At 33.9% G+C, this 24790-nt stretch overlaps 4 protein-coding genes across 15 annotated transcripts; 3 read left to right on the forward strand and 1 right to left on the reverse strand.

Moving 5' to 3' along the window:
- Positions 1-666: 666 nt before the first annotated feature.
- LOC105217661 (AP-3 complex subunit delta) lies at positions 667-8023 on the forward strand. Its single transcript, XM_011192776.3, has 15 exons — positions 667-1154; positions 1697-1792; positions 1975-2103; positions 2169-2309; positions 2369-2498; positions 2710-2849; positions 3931-4004; positions 4385-4533; positions 4661-5008; positions 5078-5249; positions 5322-5478; positions 5555-6248; positions 6335-6466; positions 6527-6659; positions 6718-8023. The coding sequence occupies exons 1-15, from the start codon at positions 1059-1061 to the stop codon at positions 7226-7228; spliced, it is 3102 nt and encodes a 1033-aa protein (XP_011191078.2). The 5' UTR covers positions 667-1058; the 3' UTR covers positions 7229-8023.
- Positions 8024-8321: 298 nt separating this feature from the next.
- On the reverse strand, positions 8322-14850 carry LOC105217658 (gamma-tubulin complex component 3). 2 transcript variants are annotated; one of them, XM_011192764.3, is made up of 9 exons: positions 14382-14850; positions 13863-14131; positions 13561-13794; positions 13157-13473; positions 12933-13074; positions 12327-12867; positions 12072-12264; positions 11678-11999; positions 8322-9726 (listed from the first exon to the last, which is right to left on the reverse strand). In XM_011192764.3, the coding sequence occupies exons 1-9, from the start codon at positions 14509-14511 to the stop codon at positions 9019-9021; spliced, it is 2856 nt and encodes a 951-aa protein (XP_011191066.2). In that variant the 5' UTR covers positions 14512-14850; the 3' UTR covers positions 8322-9018. The 2 variants fall into 2 exon arrangements, with proteins under 2 accessions (XP_011191066.2, XP_011191067.2); XM_011192765.3 differs by lacking the exon at positions 14382-14850 and adding an exon at positions 14195-14340.
- LOC105217657 (peroxisomal multifunctional enzyme type 2) lies at positions 10387-11265 on the forward strand. The gene is made up of 2 exons (XM_011192763.3): positions 10387-10637; positions 10831-11265. Exons 1-2 carry the CDS (start codon positions 10505-10507, stop codon positions 11043-11045), a joined length of 348 nt encoding a protein of 115 aa, XP_011191065.1. The 5' UTR covers positions 10387-10504; the 3' UTR covers positions 11046-11265.
- A 119-nt stretch (positions 14851-14969) lies between the features above and the next one.
- LOC105217659 (probable phosphorylase b kinase regulatory subunit alpha) lies at positions 14970-24786 on the forward strand. 11 transcript variants are annotated; one of them, XM_011192768.3, is made up of 16 exons: positions 14970-15100; positions 15206-15326; positions 15388-16113; positions 16172-16662; positions 16736-16912; positions 17127-17450; positions 17724-17868; positions 20122-20451; positions 20526-20765; positions 21148-21315; positions 21710-21739; positions 22708-23012; positions 23119-23202; positions 23270-23537; positions 23609-24203; positions 24294-24786. In XM_011192768.3, the coding sequence occupies exons 3-16, from the start codon at positions 15537-15539 to the stop codon at positions 24397-24399; spliced, it is 3840 nt and encodes a 1279-aa protein (XP_011191070.2). In that variant the 5' UTR covers positions 14970-15100; positions 15206-15326; positions 15388-15536; the 3' UTR covers positions 24400-24786. The 11 variants fall into 11 exon arrangements, with proteins under 11 accessions (XP_011191070.2, XP_011191068.2, XP_028899482.2 ...); XM_011192766.3 differs by lacking the exon at positions 17724-17868 and adding an exon at positions 18627-18774; XM_029043649.2 differs by lacking the exon at positions 17724-17868 and adding an exon at positions 18627-18774 and having other exon boundaries at positions 23270-23534.
- The last annotated feature ends 4 nt before the right edge of the window (positions 24787-24790 follow it).

Here is a 24790-nt window from a genome sequence, read left to right on the forward strand (position 1 = left end):
ACTGACGGAACTTATTTCCCATTTTAATTAGTATTTTGTAACTGTGCTAAATTTGTTTTTCTATTTATTTTTAGTCAAAATACCAAATATTTTAATTAAATAATTTCAGAGTAAATTTCTAAATGCATCAAATTCATAGTTTATTTTTCAAATTAAAAAAATTACTTTACAAGTTTAAGGAAGTAATGCAACAGGAAGGCTTTAATATCGGCATTGTGTTAATAGAGTTTTTATTTTTGCAGCAGCTACAAATGTTATACTAATAGTACTACAGTAGAGTAAAGTGGTTCTGTCGGAAGCTTGTAAATTCGCAGTGTGGCTTGGTGTGAATGTTTCCAGAGAATTGCAGCTATTTGTTCTTTAATTGTTCAAATATTACACAATTTATATTCTGTATAGTGTGCTAGTGTTTTGCGAGGGGTATTTTATTTCCAGAACTCTCAGGTAAATATTTATAATAACAAATCTGACATCTTGTAATAATGATCACAGAAAAGTGGTCGGATGAACGATTAATATTTTAGTAAAATTCAATTTGAATAAAAAATTACACAAAGTTATTGTGACATTCCTTAACATAGGCATAAGTTTTATTTTTTGGATTTTTTGGAACTACATGACTCGTTTGTGATGGCAACACTGTCTTGTTGCATTCATTTTGCAGTTTCTTCCCTTTCATTCATTTGTCGGTGTGCGAAAGTTAAAGTAAATTTTTGGAAATTCTATTAGACTTGTTTTTGTTGAATTTATGACTTCAATTTACCTAATATGAAGATTAATAACTGTTGAAATCAACTTCTTATAATAGCATGTGTTACTAGCAATAAAATATTGTCTTCAAGAGAAAAGGCGAATTAGTATTGTAAAGTGAAAAAATCAATCATCAAAAGAGAAAAATTTTGTCGACATCATCAAATGTGTGGATGCCTCCGAAAAATTGCGGAGCACAATTTTAAAGCTGAGTCGAAGTAAAATATACATTAAAAGGATATTAAACAAATAATAGATGAAATAATCTTATAAAAATACCAATCGAATTTGTGTGTTGGCACGGTGAAATGGCTTTAAAGAAAGTTAAAGGAAATTTCGAACGTATGTTTGACAAGAATCTCACAGATCTTGTGCGTGGCATACGGAATAATAAGGATAACGAGGTAAAATGATTTTTCATGTTTTTCTTCCAAAGAAAAACCTAATAATGTTAAAAATCTTATTACACATTACATGTATATGTATGTTTAATGCTCCTATATAAACGGGTATGCATTTACATATGAACATATATAAAATTATAAATTTGTATGCTACTTTCTTATCAATTGAATTATTGTGTATATGGGTAAATTTTGTATTAAAATGAATTTTGTGAAACTCTAATACCCTAATCCATTGACCGGTATTAAATAAATGTAATATTAATAAAAAAAAATTGATTCAGGCGTTTGCCGTATGAAACGACTGGATGATATACAATGAAGTGTCGTGATGGTTGTGTAAATTAAGAGTAACAATCCATATCTCCACAGTTCTTTTGAACGAACAAAAATTTAAATGCTCTAAATCTAATGAAATAAATAATAATAGAAAATGCCCAATAACAATCCACTTTTACTTATATGCCAAAATGAGTATATACTTGCATTTAAAATGAGTTTCGTATAAATAAATACTTGTAGCTAATTTTCTATTGTTTTAGGCCAAATACATAGCCCAATGCATTGAGGAAATCAAACAAGAACTACGTCAGGATAACATCAACGTTAAGTGTAATGCTGTTGCAAAATTAACATACGTAAGTAGACATCGTATGTACTATATGTGTATAAACAAATAATGAAAAATGCTCAAATGTCTAACCTTGGATGTGCATATACCTAAATGCATATATGATAAGTTAAATTTTGTCTATTGATTGCTTGACAATATCTTGTAAGATAAATCAAATATGTAATATAAATATATCACAACTTGTAGATACAAATGCTCGGCTACGACATCTCATGGGCTGGATTCAACATAATCGAGGTAATGAGTTCGTCACGCTTTACATGCAAACGCATTGGCTACTTGGCAGCAAGCCAATGCTTTCATCCTGATAGTGAGGTATGTGAAACATTTTCAAAAAAAAAACTAAAATTAATTGCCATTTTAATATCAAATTCAAATAGTTGCTAATGTTAACAACAAACATGATACGCAAGGATTTAAATTCTCAAAATCAATACGATGCTGGTGTGGCATTAAGCGGTCTAAGCTGTTTTATTTCGCCCGATTTATCTCGGGACCTTGCGAATGATATTATGACTCTGGTAAGTTATTATAATATGTTAACACACTTCAAATCCTAGTACAGCTTATTTGGTTGTAGATGAGCTCGACTAAACCATATTTGCGTATGAAAGCTGTTCTTATGATGTATAAAGTATTTTTACGCTATCCAGAAGCATTAAGGCCGGCATTTCCAAAGCTCAAGGAAAAGTTAGAAGACCCAGATCCAGGTATGCGCACATAAGAATATCACACCACAATTTCTATGATATTGATATTTTTTACATATTCATAATATTAAAAGATTTTAAAGACTCTATTTTAGTTTTTATATTACAATGTTGTTTTTGTATCCCTAACTTATATTTAAAATTTTTAATTTTTCTATTCACTACAAACTACAAATTAATATATAATACATGTATGTGTATGATTTGAAAGGTGTACAATCAGCTGCTGTTAATGTGATCTGCGAGTTGGCCCGTAAAAATCCCAAGAACTATCTGCCTTTAGCACCCGTATTCTTTAAACTAATGACGACTTCCACCAACAATTGGATGCTAATTAAAATAATTAAACTTGTGAGTATTTTTTCTTCAACCTCATTGAAGTTATTTCATATCTATATATGTATAGTAAGGTATAAGTTTAAATATAATATGGTAACTGTGATATTTTATATGTGATTTAATTTGAGTTTATTTAGAACCACATTACAGTACTCATAAATGTGTCCTCAAATTTGAGGGTATTTTTGAAAACTACTTTTATAAATAGCCCACGAGACTTAGCGAAAATTTCTGTTTAAATTTTCTTTTTCTCTCTTGCCTCATTTTATACTACCGAATAACTATTCTTATTTCTGCGGCTTTAAACAAACTTAATTAATCGTCAACAAGTTTGCCAGCCTTACGACAATCGAGCCAGCGTTAGGACGCAAATTAACGCAACCCCTGATTGAAATTATTTCCAGGTTTTTATTAAATCACTATCTGAATACATTCTTTATTATTTAATTTTATTTAATTTAAGTTATCCATATCGTTTTGCGCTAAATCAATTTTATGCACGCACAGCTTTGTGGCATATTTGATTTATGCATTATTTGTCCCCCATTGCGTTGAATTCACTTTATTGTTTTATTCAATTTTATTTTCACGTTTAGTTAAACAACAAGATGTGCACTTTTCATTCAGCTCGAACAAGTATTGCTACAACTTTTATTGAAATTTGTGTTACTAAGTTTGTATTGTCAGTTAGCAGGAATTTCGAATACCACATTTCATTAGGCGAAACCTCGCAAACTCTTCTGTTCACTTTATTGTTATGCCATTCTACTTGTACTGGCAGGCAATGTTTATGACATGTTTATTTTACACATTCCATGCAATAAATTCCGATTCATTTGCCAGTAAAGGGCTTATACTAAGACTTGTTTAAATTTCGGGGCCTAATTTTTGGACATATTCATTTTAAGTTTATAATTGTTTTAGCTTATTTGGCGGGAACACTCGCCTTCTGTAAGTTGTCAGTTACTCCGATATATTTCCTGAATATTTAAGGGATTAAGTCGAAAAACTATTGATTAGTTTTGTAAGTTTTGTGTATGTGATTATGTATTTATAATTTGTTTGCTTGTTTCTTTTTCTCTTGCATTTGCAGTTTGGCGCTTTAACTCCTTTAGAACCCCGGCTAGGAAAGAAATTAATAGAACCTCTCACAAATCTTATTCATAGGCAAGTCGCAATCTTATTCATTGTCGTGTTATTGTCGTCATAATGATTTCAAATTTATACACATCCGTATCAAATATATAATATACATATACTATATGTGCATTTGCAAATATGAAAAATAATAATTTTTTACAAAATTCGGCAAACTCAATACAAACTTCATGTGTTCAATTTGCTTTCATATTTTCGGTTTTCTTTGTTAACGAATTTCGCACTTTTTACTTCAAAACGATTTTTTTTTTTTTTTTGCAAAAAACATCTATAATGCGATCAGTGTTTTTTGTTTTTGTCAATGCATTTTGCCTGTTGTGTGCTAAAATAATTGAATTATTTATCATTGACAATAAGTTATCTTTGTGCTTCCTCCTTCGTCCAAATAGTACGTCCGCCATGAGCTTGCTCTACGAGTGCATAAACACTGTGATCGCCGTGCTCATCAGTATTAGCAGCGGGATGCCGAATCATAGTGCCTCAATACAACTTTGTGTGCAGAAATTGCGCATTCTCATAGAGGATTCCGATCAGAATTGTGAGTATTAATATTAAATGTATGTACATACATATATATGACTGCAATTGTTGAGGAATAAAGACCTACCTTAATCTTAATGCGTGTCGAAGTTGCCACTGAAATTCCATTTTTAATTTGTTTGCAGTGAAATACCTGGGGCTGTTGGCCATGTCTAAGATTCTGAAGACCCACCCAAAAAGCGTACAGGAGCATAAAGATTTGATTTTGGCGTGCCTAGATGATAAGGACGAGTCGATACGACTTCGAGCACTCGATTTACTCTACGGAATGGTGTCAAAAAAGAATCTCATGGAAATTGTCAAGCGTCTGCTCGGTCACATGGAACGTGCCGAAGGATCGCTTTATCGCGATGAATTGCTGTACAAAGTCATTGAGATTTGCTCACAGAGCTCTTATTTGTACGTTACGAATTTCGAATGGTATTTAACTGTGTTGGTGGAATTGATTCAACTCGAGGCTGGTTCCAAACACGGTATGCACCGCAATATTTGATCACATATTCATATTGATAATTTACGTTTTGCAATAATCCCATTTTAAGGTCGTTTAATTGCCGAGCAACTCCTGGATGTTGCCATTCGCGTACCGGTGGTGCGGCAGTTTGCAGTGAATGAAATGACCAACTTGTTGGACACATTTTCCGTATCATCGCAGAGCAATTCAATGTATGAAGTGCTGTATGCTGCAGCTTGGATCGTGGGCGAATTCTCAAAGTAAGTAAATTCCACTTAAGAATTTAATCGATTTAACCGATCTTTGTAATAATCACTCAAATTTTTTGACAGTGATTTAGAAGATGCCGAAAGGACACTGAATATCTTGTTACGTCCACGCCAATTACCCGGCCATATACAAGGTGTGTTTGTGCAAAATGTTACTAAATTATTTACAAAACTAGCAACTACATGCCTGGAAAATAAGGACGTTAAGGGCTTGACTCGAGTGAGTATCATATTGAATTATTGCTTTTACACAAAAAACATTACAAATAATTTGTACACAATTTAACTTTTTTCAGCTTTGTGATCATGCCCTGGAGAAACTGCAAAGTTTTAGTAGTTCCAATGATATTGAGGTGCAAGAACGCGCGAACTCCTCTTGTATTCTAATTGAAATGCTCCGTTCCCAATTCAGTAAGTCGACCGAATTGAACAGCAGTCAACATAAAAGCACCGCAATGGTAACACTTTCTACCGATGACAATGAAAATGACAATTTGCCTGCGCTTGAGACCTCCGATATACACGGCACTATACCGACTCTTGCAATTGAAATTGTTCAGGAGATGGCATTGCTGTTTGATGGCGAACTTATACCAGTGGCTCCCAAAGCACAACGGAAAGTTCCACTTCCTGACGGTCTCGATTTAGACGAGTGGATAAATGCGCCGCCTGAAGATGAAAGTAGCAATTCGTCCCAAGAGGACAAGGATGAACTATTTGTATCGGCCGTGCATAATGAGAGTGGAACGGTGGGCAAGCGACGCAAAAGTGAAGAGCTGACTCCCGAGCAGATCGAACGAAATCGCATGGCTCGCCTTATTGAACAATCTCACAACCCACACTATATTAAATCTTCACCCTCAGCCACGGATTTTAATAAACAGAAAGGTCCAAGTGCAAGTAACTCAAGTTACAATGTGGATCAATATGACAATATTGATGACATACCGATTTCGGAATTGTCCTTGGATGTTCCGCTTCAGATAGGTGGTAAGTTGTTTGCCATTATTTCAATGGTTTATCTGAAAATTTAACTTTATTACTTATTTATTTGTATTTAATTTCTTCTTTCGAAGTTATGAAACGCTCTGACCGCTATCTAATACAAGAGAAGACAATGAACAAGGAGAAGAAAAAGCACAAAAAGTCAAAGAAAAGCAAAAGATCAAAAAATAAAGTGGCATACAGCAGTTCTGAATCGGAAGATGGTATGAGTTTGAGAATGATTAAAGAAAAATGTCGTTGTGTTAAAGAAAATGAAATTTCAGATTCGAAACCACTTCATATAGTAAACACAATTATGGATATGCCTGAAGGTGTAGCTCTATCGGACAGTGAAGATAAGGATTCTAAGTTCGATCCGAATGATCCCCACCGCGCTCTAAACATTGAGTTGGACATGTAAGTGACGAATACCAAAAGGTTTATATTCATAAATAGTATATTATTTGTTTTACAGTCCTGACCTGGAGGAGCCCAAAAGTCGATTCCAAAAAGTGAAACCTGCGCCTCAAAATCAAAATAATAACTCCCAAACATTAATAAATGAAATTTGTACAGCTAACACCAAGAAGCGAGACAAGAAGAAGTCCAAAAGCAAAGACGTGGATGTAGAAGAAACCAAACGTCGAAACAAAGACGAAGATAGTGTTCCCAAATCGCATTCCAAACCCAAATCAAAGAAAAAATTGAGAAATGAAAATACGGGCAACACTGATTTGTTGGACATTTCTCCAGAGGACATCAAAATAGCGGTGGGCAACAGCAACACCATTGTGGAAAAACGCAAGAAGGAGAAATCCCATAAATCAAAAGATGTAGGGAAGGAAGCTGTGAGCGCAAAGAAAGAGAAAAAGTCTAAACATCATCGTAGTCACAGTAAAGAGAAAAGACATGATATTCTCGAATCGTCGACTGGAGGTTACGAAGAAGCCATAGGCATTTCAACACCCAGCAAGGAGATCATTTAATTTGCGAATCTATATACTTATAACATTATATAACCGTCCTCCGCTATATTTTCGATCCAGCTGCAATAGCCAATAATTATACAAAAGCATCGGATAACATTAAGCAAGGTCAATTACATTTTGCATTCGATTGAAACTGATGCGCATGTGAACATGTACATATACCAAGTGTGGGGAAAATATTCACAATGCAAAATGTAAATGTAATAAATATCACTTCTTCTATATGTATGTACGTACTATGTGTGGCACATATCACACAGGTGGTTGATAGATAATTTGCATTGTAACTTTCCCAAACTTTCAGATAAGTGAAAAATGTGTTCAAGCGTTCAAAATATTACAAGAAAGTTATGACAAAAATCCCTTAAGCTTACACTTATAGCTGTACATATATTAAAAATTGTTGAAATTGTTTCGAAAAAGCAGATAGCAGCCTTTTCTCACGTAAACATATATAAAAGCACATCCACTATTATACATACAGCTTTTCAAGCTTTAAAGACTTTGAAAATATAAAACTATGAAAATATTTTATATCAACTTATATAAATTATAAGCTTATGAACGCTGTAGAGTAGCGAGTTATGAATTCTATAGAGCATATTCATTTAACAATGCATCTACAATCCTATATCCTAATAGACTAACGGTGAAAGCGTACTTACAGTACTCGTTCCCTAGTTAAGACATGAACTATGATAAAATATGATTATATTATACAATACATAGTAAGTTTGTAAAGTGAATACATAACGAACAAATAAATACAAAATATATAATAATCAATATTAAGTATTTTGTTTGTATTTAATTTGTTTTGGTTATTAACGGCAACCAATTTATAACTATAATTTGTTTCGTTGAGACCAGTGCCCAGTCAATGAGTGTGTCGTCTGTACTAAAAGGTAGCTTAAGTTGCGTATAGAACACTGTGATGCGTTGTTATTCATGCGAATATCAATCAATTTGAATATTCTTAAAACGCGGGAAAGAAAATAGCTTCTATTTATAACTGTTCCCTCTTTAGTGGATTTTATTCTAATAACAAAAACGTTTGACAATTAAATTGATTAAATGAGAAAAAATCAACTTATAACTATTACCAATTTATTTTATATTTAGGTCTTACAACTTCGAGATTCCATAAAGTAAGTGATTCAAATAATTTCTACCATTATCCATTCAGTTGGATTTCATTCTTTTATATAATACCGAACATAAGTTTAAAACGTTTTCCATTTAAATGTGGCAACTAAACGAAAAAGATACTAAGAATTTAATACAATCGACATTTTTCTATAATATTCCTTCCATTACACATGCACAGATAAAATATTGCATTTTTCTTAAACGTTTCAATACTTCTTTGTAGAAATATTTGAATATGTTCCACAAACAACTGATGCTACCGTGGAAAGCTTCTTCTACAAAATTTCACAACAGGACACATAAAAGCCATTCTTCTCAGCTAAAAATAGGGGACGTATTGAAGTTGTTACTGAAGTACGTGTAGTTAAATAACATGGCAAAATTGCGTTGGCACTCTGGTGATTACAATACATATCGTCTCTTTCATCATCTCGTTTTGCTAATATCTGTTTGTGCCTCACCGGATATTTTAACATTATTCCGTCATTAGATTGGTTATTCATTTGTTTCTTAGCGTATTTCTTCAAATCCTTCGATGGAGCATTATCATGGGATGTAGGGATGCTCAAAATATTATCTTTGTTAATACAGTAATATTTAAAATGAGATGCATTGCGCCACTGTGACTTGGGCGTATGTCAATTCACTGCCGAGTATCGACTACCCGCCATACTCTTGTTCCCATTGAACATAATACTCATTCGCATGTGCTCGAAAGTCAACGGTACGCAGAGACGTTGATCGCGCTTTTTATAATATTCATTAAAGTCCAAGCGTATGCCAAATAGCTGTAGATTATGGTCGTTATGCGAGTTCAGTGCCAGCAAAAAGCAACGTACCGCCTTTTCATAATCGGCGCAAATGTTGTCCAAAGACTTGTGATAGCTTCCGATTATTTGTTCGAAAATCTTACGTTCTTGATCGCGCTCTAATTGACGCTCGGCAGTTACTCCGAATTTGCCTTCCTCTTCAGATATAACTATATAATTTTCATACTCTTTGCGTGCTGATAACTCTTTAAAGCAGATTTCGTAGAATTTGTCCTGCCACAGCTCCAAGCGTATTATACCATCGTACACATTTTCCATATTCTGACACAATTGTCCAGAATTGGAGTCAAGGAAAGCGCCACATTTAATGGCATTCAAAAATTCATCGTGAGCATCGAGTATGTCATCTAATGCCTTAGCATTTTGCACACGATCCTGCAGTTCAGCCCAAGAGCATTCGATTACTTCGAAGAGTATATAGTATTGCATCTGGTGGATGAAATGTATCATTTCGGATGTGAGCAGATGCAAGCGATAGAGCACCTGATTCAATTCACTGCCCATAGCTCGGAGTGGCTAAATAGAGAAAAAAATATTGTACATTCGGTTTAAACTAAATTCAATTTTTTCTAAATGCAAAAAATATAAAAAATTATAGCTAATAGCCAAAAGTAAGGCAAAGCTAATTAAATAATGTAAATAAGCGGTATGCATCGATTTCGACTATCTGGAACCAAAATGTATTTGTGTTAGAAGAAATATTTAAGGCAACTTTCTCAATTCATGATATATTACTGAAACAAGCGAGATTTCGGTACGTTTACTTTTATTATTTTTTTCTAACTGTAAGTCAAATTTTATTATTCGGTTAAGTCGCCTATGACATATTAATGTGGGAAGTAAATTTGTATAAGTTTGATCGTAAAGTTTTAATTTTGACAAATCTCATCAATTAATTAATGAAAATTAAATTAATTTTTGTATTTTATCTTTCCTTTCATCATCATGATATTTATCAGTAGCTAACTAATAATACTAAACTTTTAAGTGTCTTCATTGGGTACTTTTACTGTCAAATTCTATGTTTTACTGCTACCTTACCATTAGACGATGAGTAATTGCACTTTAACAATATACATGCTGATAAGGGGGTTGCAACATGTTTGTAAACATTCCGAATTATTTTGAACAGCGCAGAACAGCCCAATCGACATAAAATCCACAAGTGAGGCAATTTTTCTCTTTACTTGACGTTTGCCTTTTCGCCTGTCAGCACGGTGTGGACTTTGATTATAGTGCAATAAAGTCAAACATATTCTTCTTTTTATAAGAAAATTACTTATATTTATTTAAAATGTCACTTGCATCTGATGCCGTATTCGAAAAAATTATCGATGGCCTAAAAGGGAACGAAGCCAAGGCTAAGGCTGTCAACGGAGTTTTTCTCTACAAAATCACCAAAGATGGCAAAGTGGCTAAAGAATGGAGTAAGTGGTGACTAAGTCCAATTTGAGTGCATATTTTATATTTTGTCTGATGTTAGTTCGACTAATAGTCGATATAGTTATGTTAGAAAAAAAAAATTGGAAAAGGTTCAAAGTGCATAAATCATCCTTTTGCATATGTCCATATATACTTAACAAATAATTAAATATATTTAATATGTGTTCTTATTTAAAGCCCTGGATTGTAAGAATGCTAAAGCTTACGAAGGTCCAGCCCAAGGTATTAAAGTCGACACTACGTTGACCGTGGCCGATGAAGACATGGTGGACATTGCACTCGGAAAACTGAATCCTCAAGCCGCATTTATGAAAGGCAAACTAAAGATTTCCGGTAACATTATGTTAACACAAAAGTTGGCACCTCTACTTAAGACAGATGCCAAATTGTAAGGACAACCGAAATGGTCTTGTATTTCAAATAAGCTACAAACATTCTATTTCAAATGTATTCCATTGGAATTCTTGTATTGGTGTTATAAAGTAAGTTAAACATTCGGGAGATAAGTTCAATTTTATACAATGTAAAGGGCACAAAACATTGTTTTATGAGCATAATTTAATTCTGGCGATTATATTTTATGCAAAAATAAATAAAAATACTAAAATTGTACTCATGTATATGATTTAGTGGAGGGCTTGTGGATTACTTTAACTTATTCTTTATTCATTCATTTATAACTTGTTTTATGGTCGCATAAATTCGCTTTGGATTAGATTACCGGCTAATCTGTGTTTAACGAACTCTACCCCATCGACTATTATCATCTTATAAATATTGAACATATTCAGTAAGCGATCAATTAAAATCCGTACGAACTTATTTTAATTTCTTGTCGAAATTTCATTAAAAGGTCTACATAAATAATCATGACTGCGAGTCAATTGGGGTAATTCACCTATTTTGAACAAAAATGTTGATGAATGTAAAACCTTACAACAACAACAACACGAAAGTCTATGTAAAATACATTCATACTAAAATATAAGCAAAGCTGAATATATTCATATTAGTTGTAACTTACCTTGGCATTGCACTTTTGATCCTTCCAAATTTTAGAGGATAGTACGAATTCCATGTGTTTCATACGCCACAATGGTTTGAAAAGAATTTGATAAATACCCATACATGGTTCGAGCATAGTAGCTAAAGGACCGCGTACGGTATATTGTAACGATAGTATATCCCAACCAATATCGCCGTCAAAGGGAGTCAGCAATCGTACATCCAAATAATTGAGGATTTCGGGATCGTCATATTGTGCATTTGTTGATCGTATAGCGGCATCCATTATCGATGAAAGATCGTAAGAGTAAAGTTCCTTTGCTGGTTTATCTAGCTCGCATCTATAAATTATGAACCAGATTAGTATGATTAATTTATATAGTGTATACACACACAAATGATTATATACATACTTCAAATTCTCCATAAGAATTCCAATAAAGTCACCTTGACCCAGTAAAAGATAACGACGCATTGCTTGAAGATGCTCCAGAAGTTTATGTGGTCCCATAACAATATCTAGAACTCGCTTCGAAGTATTCAAATAGATAGCATCGATAGTTGAATGTAATTTTGTATCGGCTACTCGTGAAAATATGTGATCCGCTGTTAAAACAAATATGAATGTAATTTTGCATTTAGTTAATGTGTGTCAATTGAATTCTTACCATTCTCTTCAATACATTGGCGTAATTCATCGCGTCCTTTAACTGGTCTCTTGTCTTCACATATTTCACACAGGAAATTTATGCTCTTTCCTGTCACCAAAATTTTGTGTGCCATTTCAGTTGACATAAAATTTGGCAGCATAGCTGTGCGTACTCTATATTTATCATGCCATAAGCGATCGGGCCCAACCTCTGCCAAGCATTCAATGAAGAACTCGCCATGAGGGTCACAGATTTCTCCTTCCAATAGCCAATGCGATATCATTTGATAAAGAGGGCCACAAATAGCAAGCAAAAGTTCACGAACTATAGACTTTACGGTGGGATTTCCATTATTCAAAAAACTATGCACCGTTGAAGCGAGAGCGCCACCTTTTTTCTCCTGGCATGCCTCGGCTATGGTGGCTAACCATTTCAATCTCTTAAGCGCATCAACTGACCATACTAGAATTTTCATTAGAGTTAATCGTTCATGGCGCATTGGAATAATGCTATTCCCTTTTAAAATGGTATTATGTTCATGGTCTCTTTGCCTGTTTAGCTGGCAAATAACAAATAAAATAAAAGTCTCAGCATTAATTTTACTAACTTATATAAACTAATTACCTGTTCTTGAAGAGTTGCAACCATACCATAATATCTAGTAAGTTCGTTTTTTAAAGCCGAAACAAACCCCTGTCCCATAAGGCCCAATGGACATAAGCCGTTTTTGCTCTCTGTGTATGATTGCACCAAGTCATGGTAATATCTGCAAAAACAAATAATAACAAAGAAAAAACTTTAAACCTACTGGAAAGTGATTACGCTTTGTTTAATTTGACATAGCATACCCCAACTCAGAAAGTCTCAGAATCATACCCGCCTGAACTACATTTAAAGATTTCACTTTTGAATCCAATTTAAAACGACCTGATATTATGTCCTTTTTTAGGTATTTTCCTTGAATACCCGTAAATACGTATATAATATTTTGTACTATATCGTCGTTTACACTATTTTGGAGTTCGAGCGATTTACTACCATCACCACGAAGAGATGGAAAATTTACTCCTTGAATGACACCATAACTTCCACTCGTTGGATCATTCTCAGGTGTCATACGACTAAAGGCACAACGACCAGATACCATTGGTTTAACGCTATCTTCCTGTGAAAAAGTTTTATATATAGTGAGAGTGTCTGAAAACTCTTTTTATACACATTTCAGCATTTTTGTTTATTTCTAATAACTTACATTCCTTCCTCTATTGTTAACAGAAAGTATGGAATGCTGCGAATGCTGTTGAGTGGAAGTTTTGTGCAACAAATGTGAACGAATTGATTGGAACGTTGAATTAGTCGAAGTCATTAAATGACTACGGTGGCTGTTAACATTTCCAACATTGTGCCCATTATCAGTTGAATACTTGGAGTCAGACATAAAATATAGAAAAGTCAGCAACGCTGTACGTTGATGTTCATCGGGAAGCTAAGATGTTTAAAAAATAGTTGAAATGCTTTTGAAATTTGCTCCTCATCCTGAATAGTTATACTTACTGCTGCTTTGAGTTGCTCATGAAATTTTAAAAATAACGCACTATTGTTTATAACACCACTTGTTTCCCCGGCAGAGCTTGTACTATCACTTCCTGTTGTACCAAATTGTGATCCAGTGGGACATAAATTGGATGTAACACTTTTCGCCGCAGAGGAGTCAAGATGATTTGTGATTTTTGTTAAAATTGAGGTTTCGTCGAACGGCAATGTTGAGCCCAAAGCAGTCGGACAATTGGATATGTACTGTGTTACGTGACGTAGAATTTCTCCTGTAAAAGAAATCGAAATATGTTAATAACATATTTGTATTATTAAAATTAAATTGAACGCACGGAAACAATTCATTAAAAATTAATAGAAATTTAAATATATTTTTAAATTAACTTTTCCTTTTGTGATTGAAGTAAATTAATTTTGTTTAGAAGTCATTATACACAAGTTTTTATATAAAGTTTTTAAGAACAAACAAACTGCTGAATTGATGCTTTTGTATTATTAAGTTATGGTAAGTTGTCTTACTATGATTTTCAGATGGACCAGCCAAATTTTTGCATAATTCTGCCAATAATTCGTAAATGTCCTTATAGTCTCCGCGTCCTCCTTCACTTCCATCTCCACAACCACCGCTATCCAACACATTTCTCGACATTATTACTGCATATATAGAGTCAATTTGGAGACCCGTCTTTTTATTGTTTGTTTTGTATAAAAAACTAAAAACCGCTCCAATTGCACATATGTACAACCGCAATTTTCTGCTTTTAATACTTTAATATGTATGTATATTTTTGTATGTTTTGAGACAGATTTGACTTGTATATAATCCGAAGTAGTCACTTGCAGTTGTATTTCCGAAACAACTGTCAATACTTTTCCTAATATCACGAAACTTTTCGCTCTTTGCTTATTTTAATAAAATGTAAACTTGATTGCGGTATTAGAAAATGTTAAAACCAATTTAAAATTCTGTTGATGTCCTTCACTGCCAATTTTTAAAATGCACCAAAAATAAGATTTGCGCTAAAATTTTATGCGAATAGGAGAGTTAGAGAGGGAGAGAAATAAAACTAATTGGAGAATGCAAAATTATTTTGAATAACTGCTTAGAATCCACATTGGAATGTAACTTATTAATTGTGAACAGCATATTTAAATTTATGTTCAGCTAGTTGTACACAAAAATCCTGAATAAATAAATATGTGATATAAATAAATGTGTATAACTTTCAAATCAAACGGTACTTTATTTTTAATTGGTACATAAAAAAAATATTGTTGTTAGGAAAATTATAAATATTTCTGTGTAAAGGAATTTTGTTCAACAGCTGATTCTCTTCTCGCAGTGATTACTTTGACATTGGTGTGACATTTTTGGAAGGCGGAAGCATAGCAGCAATCATCTGGCAATATTTTTACTATTTTGTGCGATTAATTTTCATTAAAATAGTAAATTCGAAGATATTGGTAAAAAAAACGTTGAAACGACGAGTATATAAATAAAATATTAATAGTAATTGAATTACAGAAAAATTCGTGTGGCTAAAAACGCATCTTACATAAGGATATTGCAGGGAGGGCTGCAACAGAAACCACAAGAGCCCCCGGACCTTGCTCTTAAAATAGTTTGTTCTCACTTGCTCTTACAAAGGAGGTGGTAGTAGCACTAACAAAAAAATGCGCTCACGAAGCAATTCGGGTGTCCGTCTGGACTATTACCAGCGCATAGTACACCGTCTGATTATGTCCCATCAAGAGCCTGTCACTGGTTTATTCCCTGCTTCCAACATTAATTCCCATGCTTGGATACGTGATAATGTTTACTGTATATTGGCCGTATGGGGTCTTTCGATGGCCTATAAGAAAATCGCAGATCAAGATGAGGATAGAGCTAAGTGTTATGAATTGGAACAAAGTTGCGTAAAATTAATGAGGGGCTTACTTATGGCTATGATGAATCAAAAAGATAAAGTAGAACGATTTAAAATGACACAAAACCCATTGGACTCATTGCACGCGAAATATTCGAGCAAAAACGGACAGCCTGTTGTCGGAGATGGGGAATGGGGTCATTTACAAATCGACGCGGTGTCTTTGTATCTCTTGATTTTAGCACAGATGACAGCATCGGGATTACAGATTGTATTCTCTTTGGATGAAGTTTCTTTTATACAAAATTTGGTATTCTACATAGAGTCAGCATATTGTATTCCGGATTATGGTATATGGGAGAGGGGTGACAAAACTAATCACGGTAAATATTAACATGTATCCACTAACATACACAGTATGAACTGTTTTGTTTTGAAAAGGTGAGCCTGAACTAAACGCTAGTTCAATTGGAATGGCCAAAGCAGCTCTAGAAGCAATGAACGAATTGGACCTATTTGGTGCACGAGGAGGTCCTGCAAGTGTTATACATGTTTTAGCTGATGAAGCACATAAATGTCAGGCTGTTTTGCAATCTATGTTACCACGCGAATCAAACAGCAAAGAACTTGATTCGGGTTTGCTTTGTGTAATTGGATTTCCAGCGTTTGCTGCTGATGATCCACAATTAATACGAAACACGAAAGATGCCATTTTATCGCGACTTCAAGGAAAATATGGCTGCAAACGCTTTTTACGAGACGGCTACCGCACACCTAAAGAGGATCCGTCCCGATTATACTACGAACGTTGGGAACTCAGAATGTTTGAAAATATTGAGTGCGAGTGGCCTTTGTTTTATTGTTACCTTATCCTTTTCCACGCTTTTCAAAATGACAAATTAGCAGTAAAGGAATATGCAGATCGTCTTGAGGTACTGAATTGGCAATCAAATATACTTGCAAAAAAATATTTTTTTTTTTATTGGAAATATTTTAAAATTTTAGAAAATTATGGTCCGCGCAGACGATGGAACATTACTTATACCTGAGAGCTACGCAGTTCCGCACGATTTGGTATCAAATGAATACCAACATCCCGGCTCGCAACCTCGTGAAGTAGTAGGCAGATGTCCATTCCTTTGGGGACAATCTTTGTTCATATTAGGTCGACTATTACAGGAGGTAACAACAACATATATGACTATATTATTCATATATTGTAGATTTTACATACAATATTTACAATTGAATGTGCATACATATATATGAAGCATATTCATTACATTTCTATAGGGGTATTTAACCTAACTTACAAGAAATTTTTATGCCCACCGTAATGTGAGCTTTATGCTCCTATTGCTGTAATAGATATAAATATGTATTTTCCCTCCCGCAGGGCTTTTTGGCAGTTGGAGAACTAGATCCACTTAATCGTCGTCTAGGCGCCCAAAAGAAGCCTGACGTTGTTGTGCAGGTGGTAATCATAGCTGAGGACAACGAAATTCGTGACAAATTAACCGAACATGATTTGCATGTACAAACAATAGCAGAGGTGGCGCCAATTGAAGTTCAACCAGCACGAGTCCTTAGCCATTTGTATACGTATTTGGGTCGCAATCGCAAATTAGGATTAACTGGGCGTAAGTCTCGCGATGTGGGTATTTTGAGCACTAGCAAATTATACTCACTGAAGGATCGTATTTTTGCTTTCACACCACAAGTAAGTTAAAAGTCGTTCTTTCGTACAAGTAAATATGTATGTGTATTATGAAATATAGGGTTTTAAATATGATTCGTCATTTGAATAATGTGTACACATGCTTACATATATTTATTTTTTTTAAATACTACAATTGCCATTGAAATATTATTATGTAATTTGTACTTTATTTACAAACCTCAAGTATTGTAACACTTCAGTCGAATGACGATTCATAAGTCCCATGAAACTATTCCATTTAATAACAATCTGATGCGTTATTATTTACGTTAGTTTGTTGACTTGAGTCGTTTTTATATCGCATCTGATAATGAATTAATGATTGACATCCTGAAAGGAGAGATAAATTTCCTAAAATCCGCTTGGGATCTGCTGGGTCGTCCGTTAGTGACTCTAGTTTTGAGAAAAATTCATTTAGGTCGGTTCAATAATATTTGTATGTTTTCTTTAATTTGGTTAATGCTGTTGTAAAGCCCTTTTATGTATCACTTACATATTTGTTTATGCTCTACTTTGCTCAACATACATCTGTATTCTATTACCACACAATGTACAGGGACATATTAACATATACAACTTTTTTAATTAGATCGTGTAGATTTTCATGTAAAAGCAAGATAGATACATCTTATTGACTATGTAAATGACATCAAAACTTTGGAATTGGGTTTTAACATTTGAAAACATTTTGCATTTTCACATTGGTTCATGTTTTCTAACAAAATTTTAACGCTTGCTTTTACATGTATTTATATGAAAATAGTTTTCAATTTTCACAGACACATTTATGAGTATTTTTCCTTTTAAATTTGTATAATTTGTAGTTTGCTAGCATTTTTATGCAAGACAACAGTTAAAATTCTGCCAAATCATTTTTTAGCCGTAGTTAGTAGTTTATATGCATACATATGTTAGCAAAGCATACACTCGAAACATCCATTCGCAAATATCATCAACTAAAAAAGTGGGAAACGAAGAAATGCGATGCGCAAAGTTTTAAGCGTTATTATGTAAAAAACGATACCTGCATAAACAATTAGGTAGCCCAGTATACTCGTACAACAAAGATTAACTGTTTTTTTTGTTTTTGAAAACTGAACACATCATTTCAAATTAATTTGCTCGTATTTCACCCACTAATGCAATGAAATCAAATTGGAATGAACATCGTCGCAGAATATCGATTTTGAAGAGTACTACACAACTCGTGATCCTGATTTGCTTGCTAGCAATTTCACAACAAATTTAGCTTTCCTAACAAACAATTGGCGGCACATGTTAGGAAGACCGACTATAACTCTAATGGCCACGCATTACATGCTAGGTAATTACATAATATATTTCTTACAAACATAGAGGCAGCCATCTTATAATAGCTTTGTATTATACACGTTTAAATAGTATCTTCTGTATGTAATTATATACTTAATTAAGCATCTAGTGATTCTGCAAAATAAAATAAAAATTCATAATATTCACGCTCTGAATTTTTAATTTTTATAAAATTCCATATATCCAATTAATCCATTGTTTATTATTTACTTTTTGCCTATGCCATTGTTAAAAAAAAATAATAATTTTTTATTTTTAATTTAATGTTTTGTTAGCATGATTTCCCTCCAATTCATCTTTTTTACATACATTATATATAAATACATATGTATATGAAAGCACTATGTTAGCTCCTTCTGAAAAACAAAACCAAATTTAAACTTGCATTATTTACATCAGCACACACTCTCTAATGCATATATATGTAGGTAGTTGATTAAATAATTATAATAAGTTAATTTTACAATATTAACAGTGAAACAAAAAATAAATTGTCAGATGTATTTTATCAGTATTTAGGTTTTTTTGTTGTAATTTCGAAATGATGTTTTTATGAAGAACGCAGAAATTAAATAAATTTATAAAATTATTTCCAAAATTGTCAATTTTCTCCATTTGTGCTGTGATTTTCCGTCGCTCATACATACTACATAAATGTTCATCCATTTTACTCATATTTGTAATTAATTGAAAAGATTGAAAACACTATTTAACTACATATGTATTTATGAGAATATGCACACGTAAATTTGTACATACACACTCTACTAATTTCACATTTATAATATAATTACAATAAAACTGCTAAATAATTAATATTACTTCTAAGTGTGTACATGGTGTTGCATTGTATTAACATGATAATAGAAAATGTAAACTACTCCTAAAAATACGTACTTAAAATAGGTGTATTTGAAACGCAATTCGTTTTAAAAATGTTGAGAAATTTTGTAAGGTTTCTCAATACATTTTACTTATACTTATCTCTATGGTTCTGTTCATCTTCTGCCAAAAATCATTGAAAATTTTTAAACAAAAGTTTGCATAATTAGAAGAACAACAATATAAATGACGGTGACTCACTTGTGTGGTATATGGTATAACATTATGCAATTTTGATACGAAAAATATATTATCTCTAAAAAATTCATTCATCCTATTTAAAGTACGTATTTTGATCCGTTATTTTTGCTATGTAGTTTCATGAACATTTGTAAATAATTACATGCTAGTAGAAGCTTGATTAATATGAACTGATTATTGTTACTTTTCGTTAAATTAATTTCTATTGTCTAAATTAAATTTGAATGAACAATGATAACTGTAACATTTCGCACAGACCAAGATAAGATACCACTGGCTATGATCCAAACAATGCGCAAGCTCAAATCCGGTTATATCAATGGCACACGCGTTATGCTTGGCAATCTGAAGGATTTCTTAAATACATCCGCCATCACCGATCTAAGCTTTTTGGGAAGCACAGAAGATGGTTACCCGGATCGCTTAAATCCCGATGTGCAGGCATATTTGGACGAGCACTTATTGCGCTCATTCAGTCATCGCGGCATGATGAAACTACATGGCGCTCACTTGCGACCACGTCAATTGCGCAGACGTATGTCTTGCAAGGGTGCCATTAAAAAGACGCGTTCTATCAATGTCGATTGTAAGTACACAATTCAGAAATCAACTTATTATGAAATGTTTATTCTGTCAATTACATATTCTCTCAATTTATAGCTGATAATTTGGGTATGGAAGGTCCAACACCATTAACGGAAAGACGTTTATCCTCTGTAATTCCACCACCGTGGCTGCAACCAAATAAAGCCAACAATATTAGTGTTTTTGCCACAACACCCGAGGAAGGTCCCACCGTGACAGTGGATCCATTGATTCGTGAAAATATCTACCCCATTGACCCACATCATAGTCGTTCGGCAATTGAACGTCGCAGTGAGTTTACAAGACAACAAGAAAGTTAGTAGTGCTTTTAGTTTCATTTATTGAACCAAGGTGTCCGAGAAAGCAATGACTCAATCAAAGTGCAATAGTCGACCAAAAATTGTGGGCGAATCAGTCAGACATGTGTCCGTCGATTAATTAATTAATATTTAATTATGGTAATATTTTTAATCAACATCAACTGCAATGTGTTTGTTGGTACCTTTCTGATAAAGTTGTTGCAATTTCGGATACTTATCTCATCTTAAGTTATTAATAATTGGTTATTAATATTATAAGTTATATTTGTTTTATATTTATTTTATTGTTTATTGGTATATTATTATTTTTTTCTTATTATTTCACTGTTGTGGTTTTACGTTATGATTTGTGAATATGAACCCTGTACGCTCATCAGTACAAGCTATACCGAAAATTCTTGTTCAACGCCACCGCACCGACACCAATTTCGCTGACACAGAAGTGGAGGAATTAATTGCAATGCTGCGTGAAACGGAGAATCTGGAAGAACAAGGCGACATTTTGCAATATTTGGTCGACACACAGGGTTTGGACTTCAATACTGGTAAGTGTGATAATACTAACATATCCATATATATCTATATACATATGTATTGTATTGCATGACTTGCAAACTGATTGAAAGTGTTCCCGCTCACGTGCACGCACACACAAGTTTTATACATACACACATACCTACATACAAATATTTCTAAACACAACTTAATGACAAATACATATAGGAATACACAAATGCATACTTCTTCATCGAGAATAAACTAATTTCGCCTTATTTCAACCCTATCCCACATTCATAAAAACATGTGGTCCAACTTCCCCTTATAAATTAATTATATGTATCTCGATTATTGCTTATTTCAAACTGATTTTGTCTACTTTTTTCCCAAAACGTGTATTGACTTCAACTCTTCTTTCTTTGTGAAAATTTCATTCATTAGCTGGCTTAGGTTTGAGGAATAAGGATTCCGGTAAGTTGTATTTTTCTTTAATTTCGGCACATACATATGCACACATATACACACACATACATATATAGTATAGAATTCACCGAGATTACTGAACTAACTTTGTTTTTTTTTCACTTGAGCACAGCACAGCCTCGGCTAGCTTTCGACTTAATATTGTATCCAAATCTTTAAAAACGTATACATACAAATATATGAGACTACATGCTTTCGCCGTTAAGTTGTTTTAATCTTGATTTTATTGTTTCTATATTATTTTTTCAAAATTGCATTTCAACCAATACTTGAAAGCTAGCCTAGGCATGACTCGTTTTGGGCTAAAACACATCACAATGAAAAAGTAACCATTGTACACATTATAGTCTCAAATTCTATAGTATTAGTATGAACAACGCAAATTAAAAAAAAAACTTCTCCTACAACTCCAAATCGAAAACATAATGCACAAATTAAAAATTAAATTTTGGTTACTTTATCGTAGGCTTACAATAATAATAACACTTTTTTCTAATAAATTCTAATATTTTCTCTCTTTTGTTTTAATTTTTCTATATGCCTGAAACTGTATATATATATGTGTATGTGTTTTTTAAATGTGTCCATGCACTATGTACATGTAACACTCCGTGATTGCCAATGTTGCAACGCTAATTTCTTATAATGTTCCTTCGTCGCTAATCATTGTTTTACCTCGATTGAACTATTATTATATTTTTGTGTTGTTTTAATACAATGTAACTTCAAATATACATATGTATGTATGTTTTTTTCCAAATATACCTGCACATCTTCCACTGCCGAGTGCATACTTCCTAATAATGTCCGTAATACTTACATATACTCCCCGCATTGTAATGGTCACGTCCTTTCGTTTCTATATTTTTCGAAGCCTTATGGGCTTATTGTTTTTGTGCCCACACATCAATGTATGTACGTACATCTATGTGCGCGCGAATAATTAATAAAAAAAGACGTTGAGCAGGATGATGCGGATGAGACCATTGCTATTGCTTCAGTCGCAAAGGGCGAGTTGTGTGACAATACAGAACTCCTACCCACCACTGTAATCATTGACACTAACTCTTCACTTCTTCCTACTGAAGGGATGTTGGAGGAAGGTCGCGTCGTCACGGTGCGTGATCTCCTCAAAGGCCTCTACGAAAAGGCTTGCCAACAAAAGCTATGGGGCCTCGTGCGCCACACAGCCGGCATGCTTGGAAAACGTGTCGAGGATCTAGCCAAGGCTGTCACCGATTTGCTGGTTCGACAGAAACAGGTAAGATTATACATTATGTATACACATACATATGTAGTATGTATATGCTTGAAAAAGTTGCATTACCATTGATTGAAATATTTTAAAATTTAATTTGAAAAATAAGGTGACTGTGGGAATGCCACCCAACAATGAATACACAATTACTGCGCCGTTGCCGGAAATTGAGTTACGTCAACTGATCCATGATGTAAGTTAAACTTCCTTCAACCATTTATAGAGAGTATTCTCTTACATTTCATCGAAATTATTTGCAGACTTATGGTGATGACGAGAGTACTGCGATGTTGACGCAGGAACTAATGGTGTATCTAGCTATGTTTATACGCACCGAACCGCAACTATTTCATGAAATGTTGCGCCTACGCGTAGGTCTCATTATTCAGGTTATGGCCAAGGAGTTGTCACGTACACTTAATTGTGATGGTGAGGCCGCCTCGGAACACTTGCTCAACCTTTCGCCATTTGAAATGAAGAACTTGCTCTATCATATATTGAGCGGAAAAGAATTTGCTGTCAGCAGTGGTGAGTCATTCCATGCCTGTATAATATGTAATATTGACATTCCATTTAACAAACGGTATTTTTCGCCACAGTTGCACGTGGAAATCTCTCAATCGTAAGCTGCAAATCAAGTCGCGTCAGCAAGAAGAGTCAAATTGGTTTGGGCGAACAAGAGGGCGATGACGCGCTTATCGCAACAATCGATGATCGTCAAGGTCAATGGTTAAGACGCCGCCGCTTGGATGGTGCTCTGAATCGAGTGCCGCGTGATTTCTATTCTCGCGTCTGGAGTGTACTGGAAAAATGTCAAGGTTTGGCAATCGAAGGACGTATACTACCACAAAGTTTGACCCAAGAGATGACAACAGGCGAATTGAAATTTGCTTTGGAAGTGGAAACGGCACTCAATCAAATTCCACAACCAGAATATAGGCAATTGGTGGTGGAGGCCCTTATGGTGCTCACACTTATGACAGAACACAATATGGTACCTTCACTGGGCGGTATTATCTATGTTGAACATTTGGTGCACAAAGCCAATCAACTGTTTTTGGAAGATCAACGTAAAGTACAAGGTGATGCTATGTTATGTTGTGCCAAATCCAAAGAGGGCAAGGATCAGCAGGCAGCTTCCGGTATGCTCTTATGCGGAGGTGCCGCTTACATCTGCCAACATCTGTACGACAGGTATGATTGATTTATTATAAAAAGAACAAATCTTCAAATTTCAATATGAATTAATATGTATTTTTTCATTTATGTACGCCACGCCTTCAGTGCACCGAGTGGAAGCTACGGTACAATGACATATATGGCTCGTGCAGTTGCACTTGTTCTGGACTGTGTGCCAAAGCACGGAGAAATGGAGTGTGTAATAGCTTAAACCACTTAATTGCGCTAAAAACGTAAATCACTACTTTGCTCCAGCTATAGGAGCTCTATGAGTCAGGCTTAATACTAATACGCAGCAGTTAGTTGTCATATTTCGGTTATACATACATGTGTGTATGTGTATTGATGTTGTGACTTTGAATTTAAGATTTAAAAAAATTTTGACTAACTGCAGCCTATATACATATTTATATATATATTCGACAACAAATTTGTTTTAATGCTCGAATCTTCGTAAGATATTTCAAATTTTGTCAACTGTTTTGACGTATGTCTAGTAGGAGAGAGGAGAGCAGCATCCGTGACACCATAATTGTATTGATATTTTTCTTGTTTTAGTGGACTTATTAAAATAAAGTTTTTTGCAAAAATATTAAAACCAG

Source organism: Zeugodacus cucurbitae, chromosome 5 (assembly GCF_028554725.1).
Source record: "Zeugodacus cucurbitae isolate PBARC_wt_2022May chromosome 5, idZeuCucr1.2, whole genome shotgun sequence".
In the NCBI taxonomy this organism is placed as follows: Eukaryota; Metazoa; Arthropoda; class Insecta; order Diptera; family Tephritidae; genus Zeugodacus; species Zeugodacus cucurbitae.

Coding starts and splice junctions, on each gene's coding strand:
- LOC105217659 (XM_054230502.1), top strand. CDS start 15,537: ATGCGCTCACGAAGCAATTCGGGTGTCCGTCTGGACTATTACCAGCGC. Junction 17,451..18,626: donor TTTTTGCTTTCACACCACAA/GTAAGTTAAAAG, acceptor ACATCGTCGCAG/AATATCGATTTTGAAGAGTA. Junction 24,204..24,293: donor TGCCAACATCTGTACGACAG/GTATGATTGATT, acceptor CCACGCCTTCAG/TGCACCGAGTGGAAGCTACG.
- LOC105217661 (XM_011192776.3), top strand. CDS start 1,059: ATGGCTTTAAAGAAAGTTAAAGGAAATTTCGAACGTATGTTTGACAAG. Junction 2,850..3,930: donor TAATTAAAATAATTAAACTT/GTGAGTATTTTT, acceptor TTGCATTTGCAG/TTTGGCGCTTTAACTCCTTT. Junction 6,249..6,334: donor TGTTCCGCTTCAGATAGGTG/GTAAGTTGTTTG, acceptor CTTCTTTCGAAG/TTATGAAACGCTCTGACCGC.
- LOC105217657 (XM_011192763.3), top strand. CDS start 10,505: ATGTCACTTGCATCTGATGCCGTATTCGAAAAAATTATCGATGGCCTA. Junction 10,638..10,830: donor CAAAGTGGCTAAAGAATGGA/GTAAGTGGTGAC, acceptor TCTTATTTAAAG/CCCTGGATTGTAAGAATGCT.
- LOC105217658 (XM_011192764.3), bottom strand. CDS start 14,511: ATGTCGAGAAATGTGTTGGATAGCGGTGGTTGTGGAGATGGAAGTGAA. Junction 13,474..13,560: donor TTAACAATAGAGGAAGGAAT/GTAAGTTATTAG, acceptor ACTTTTTCACAG/GAAGATAGCGTTAAACCAAT. Junction 12,868..12,932: donor TTGCAACTCTTCAAGAACAG/GTAATTAGTTTA, acceptor GTTATTTGCCAG/CTAAACAGGCAAAGAGACCA.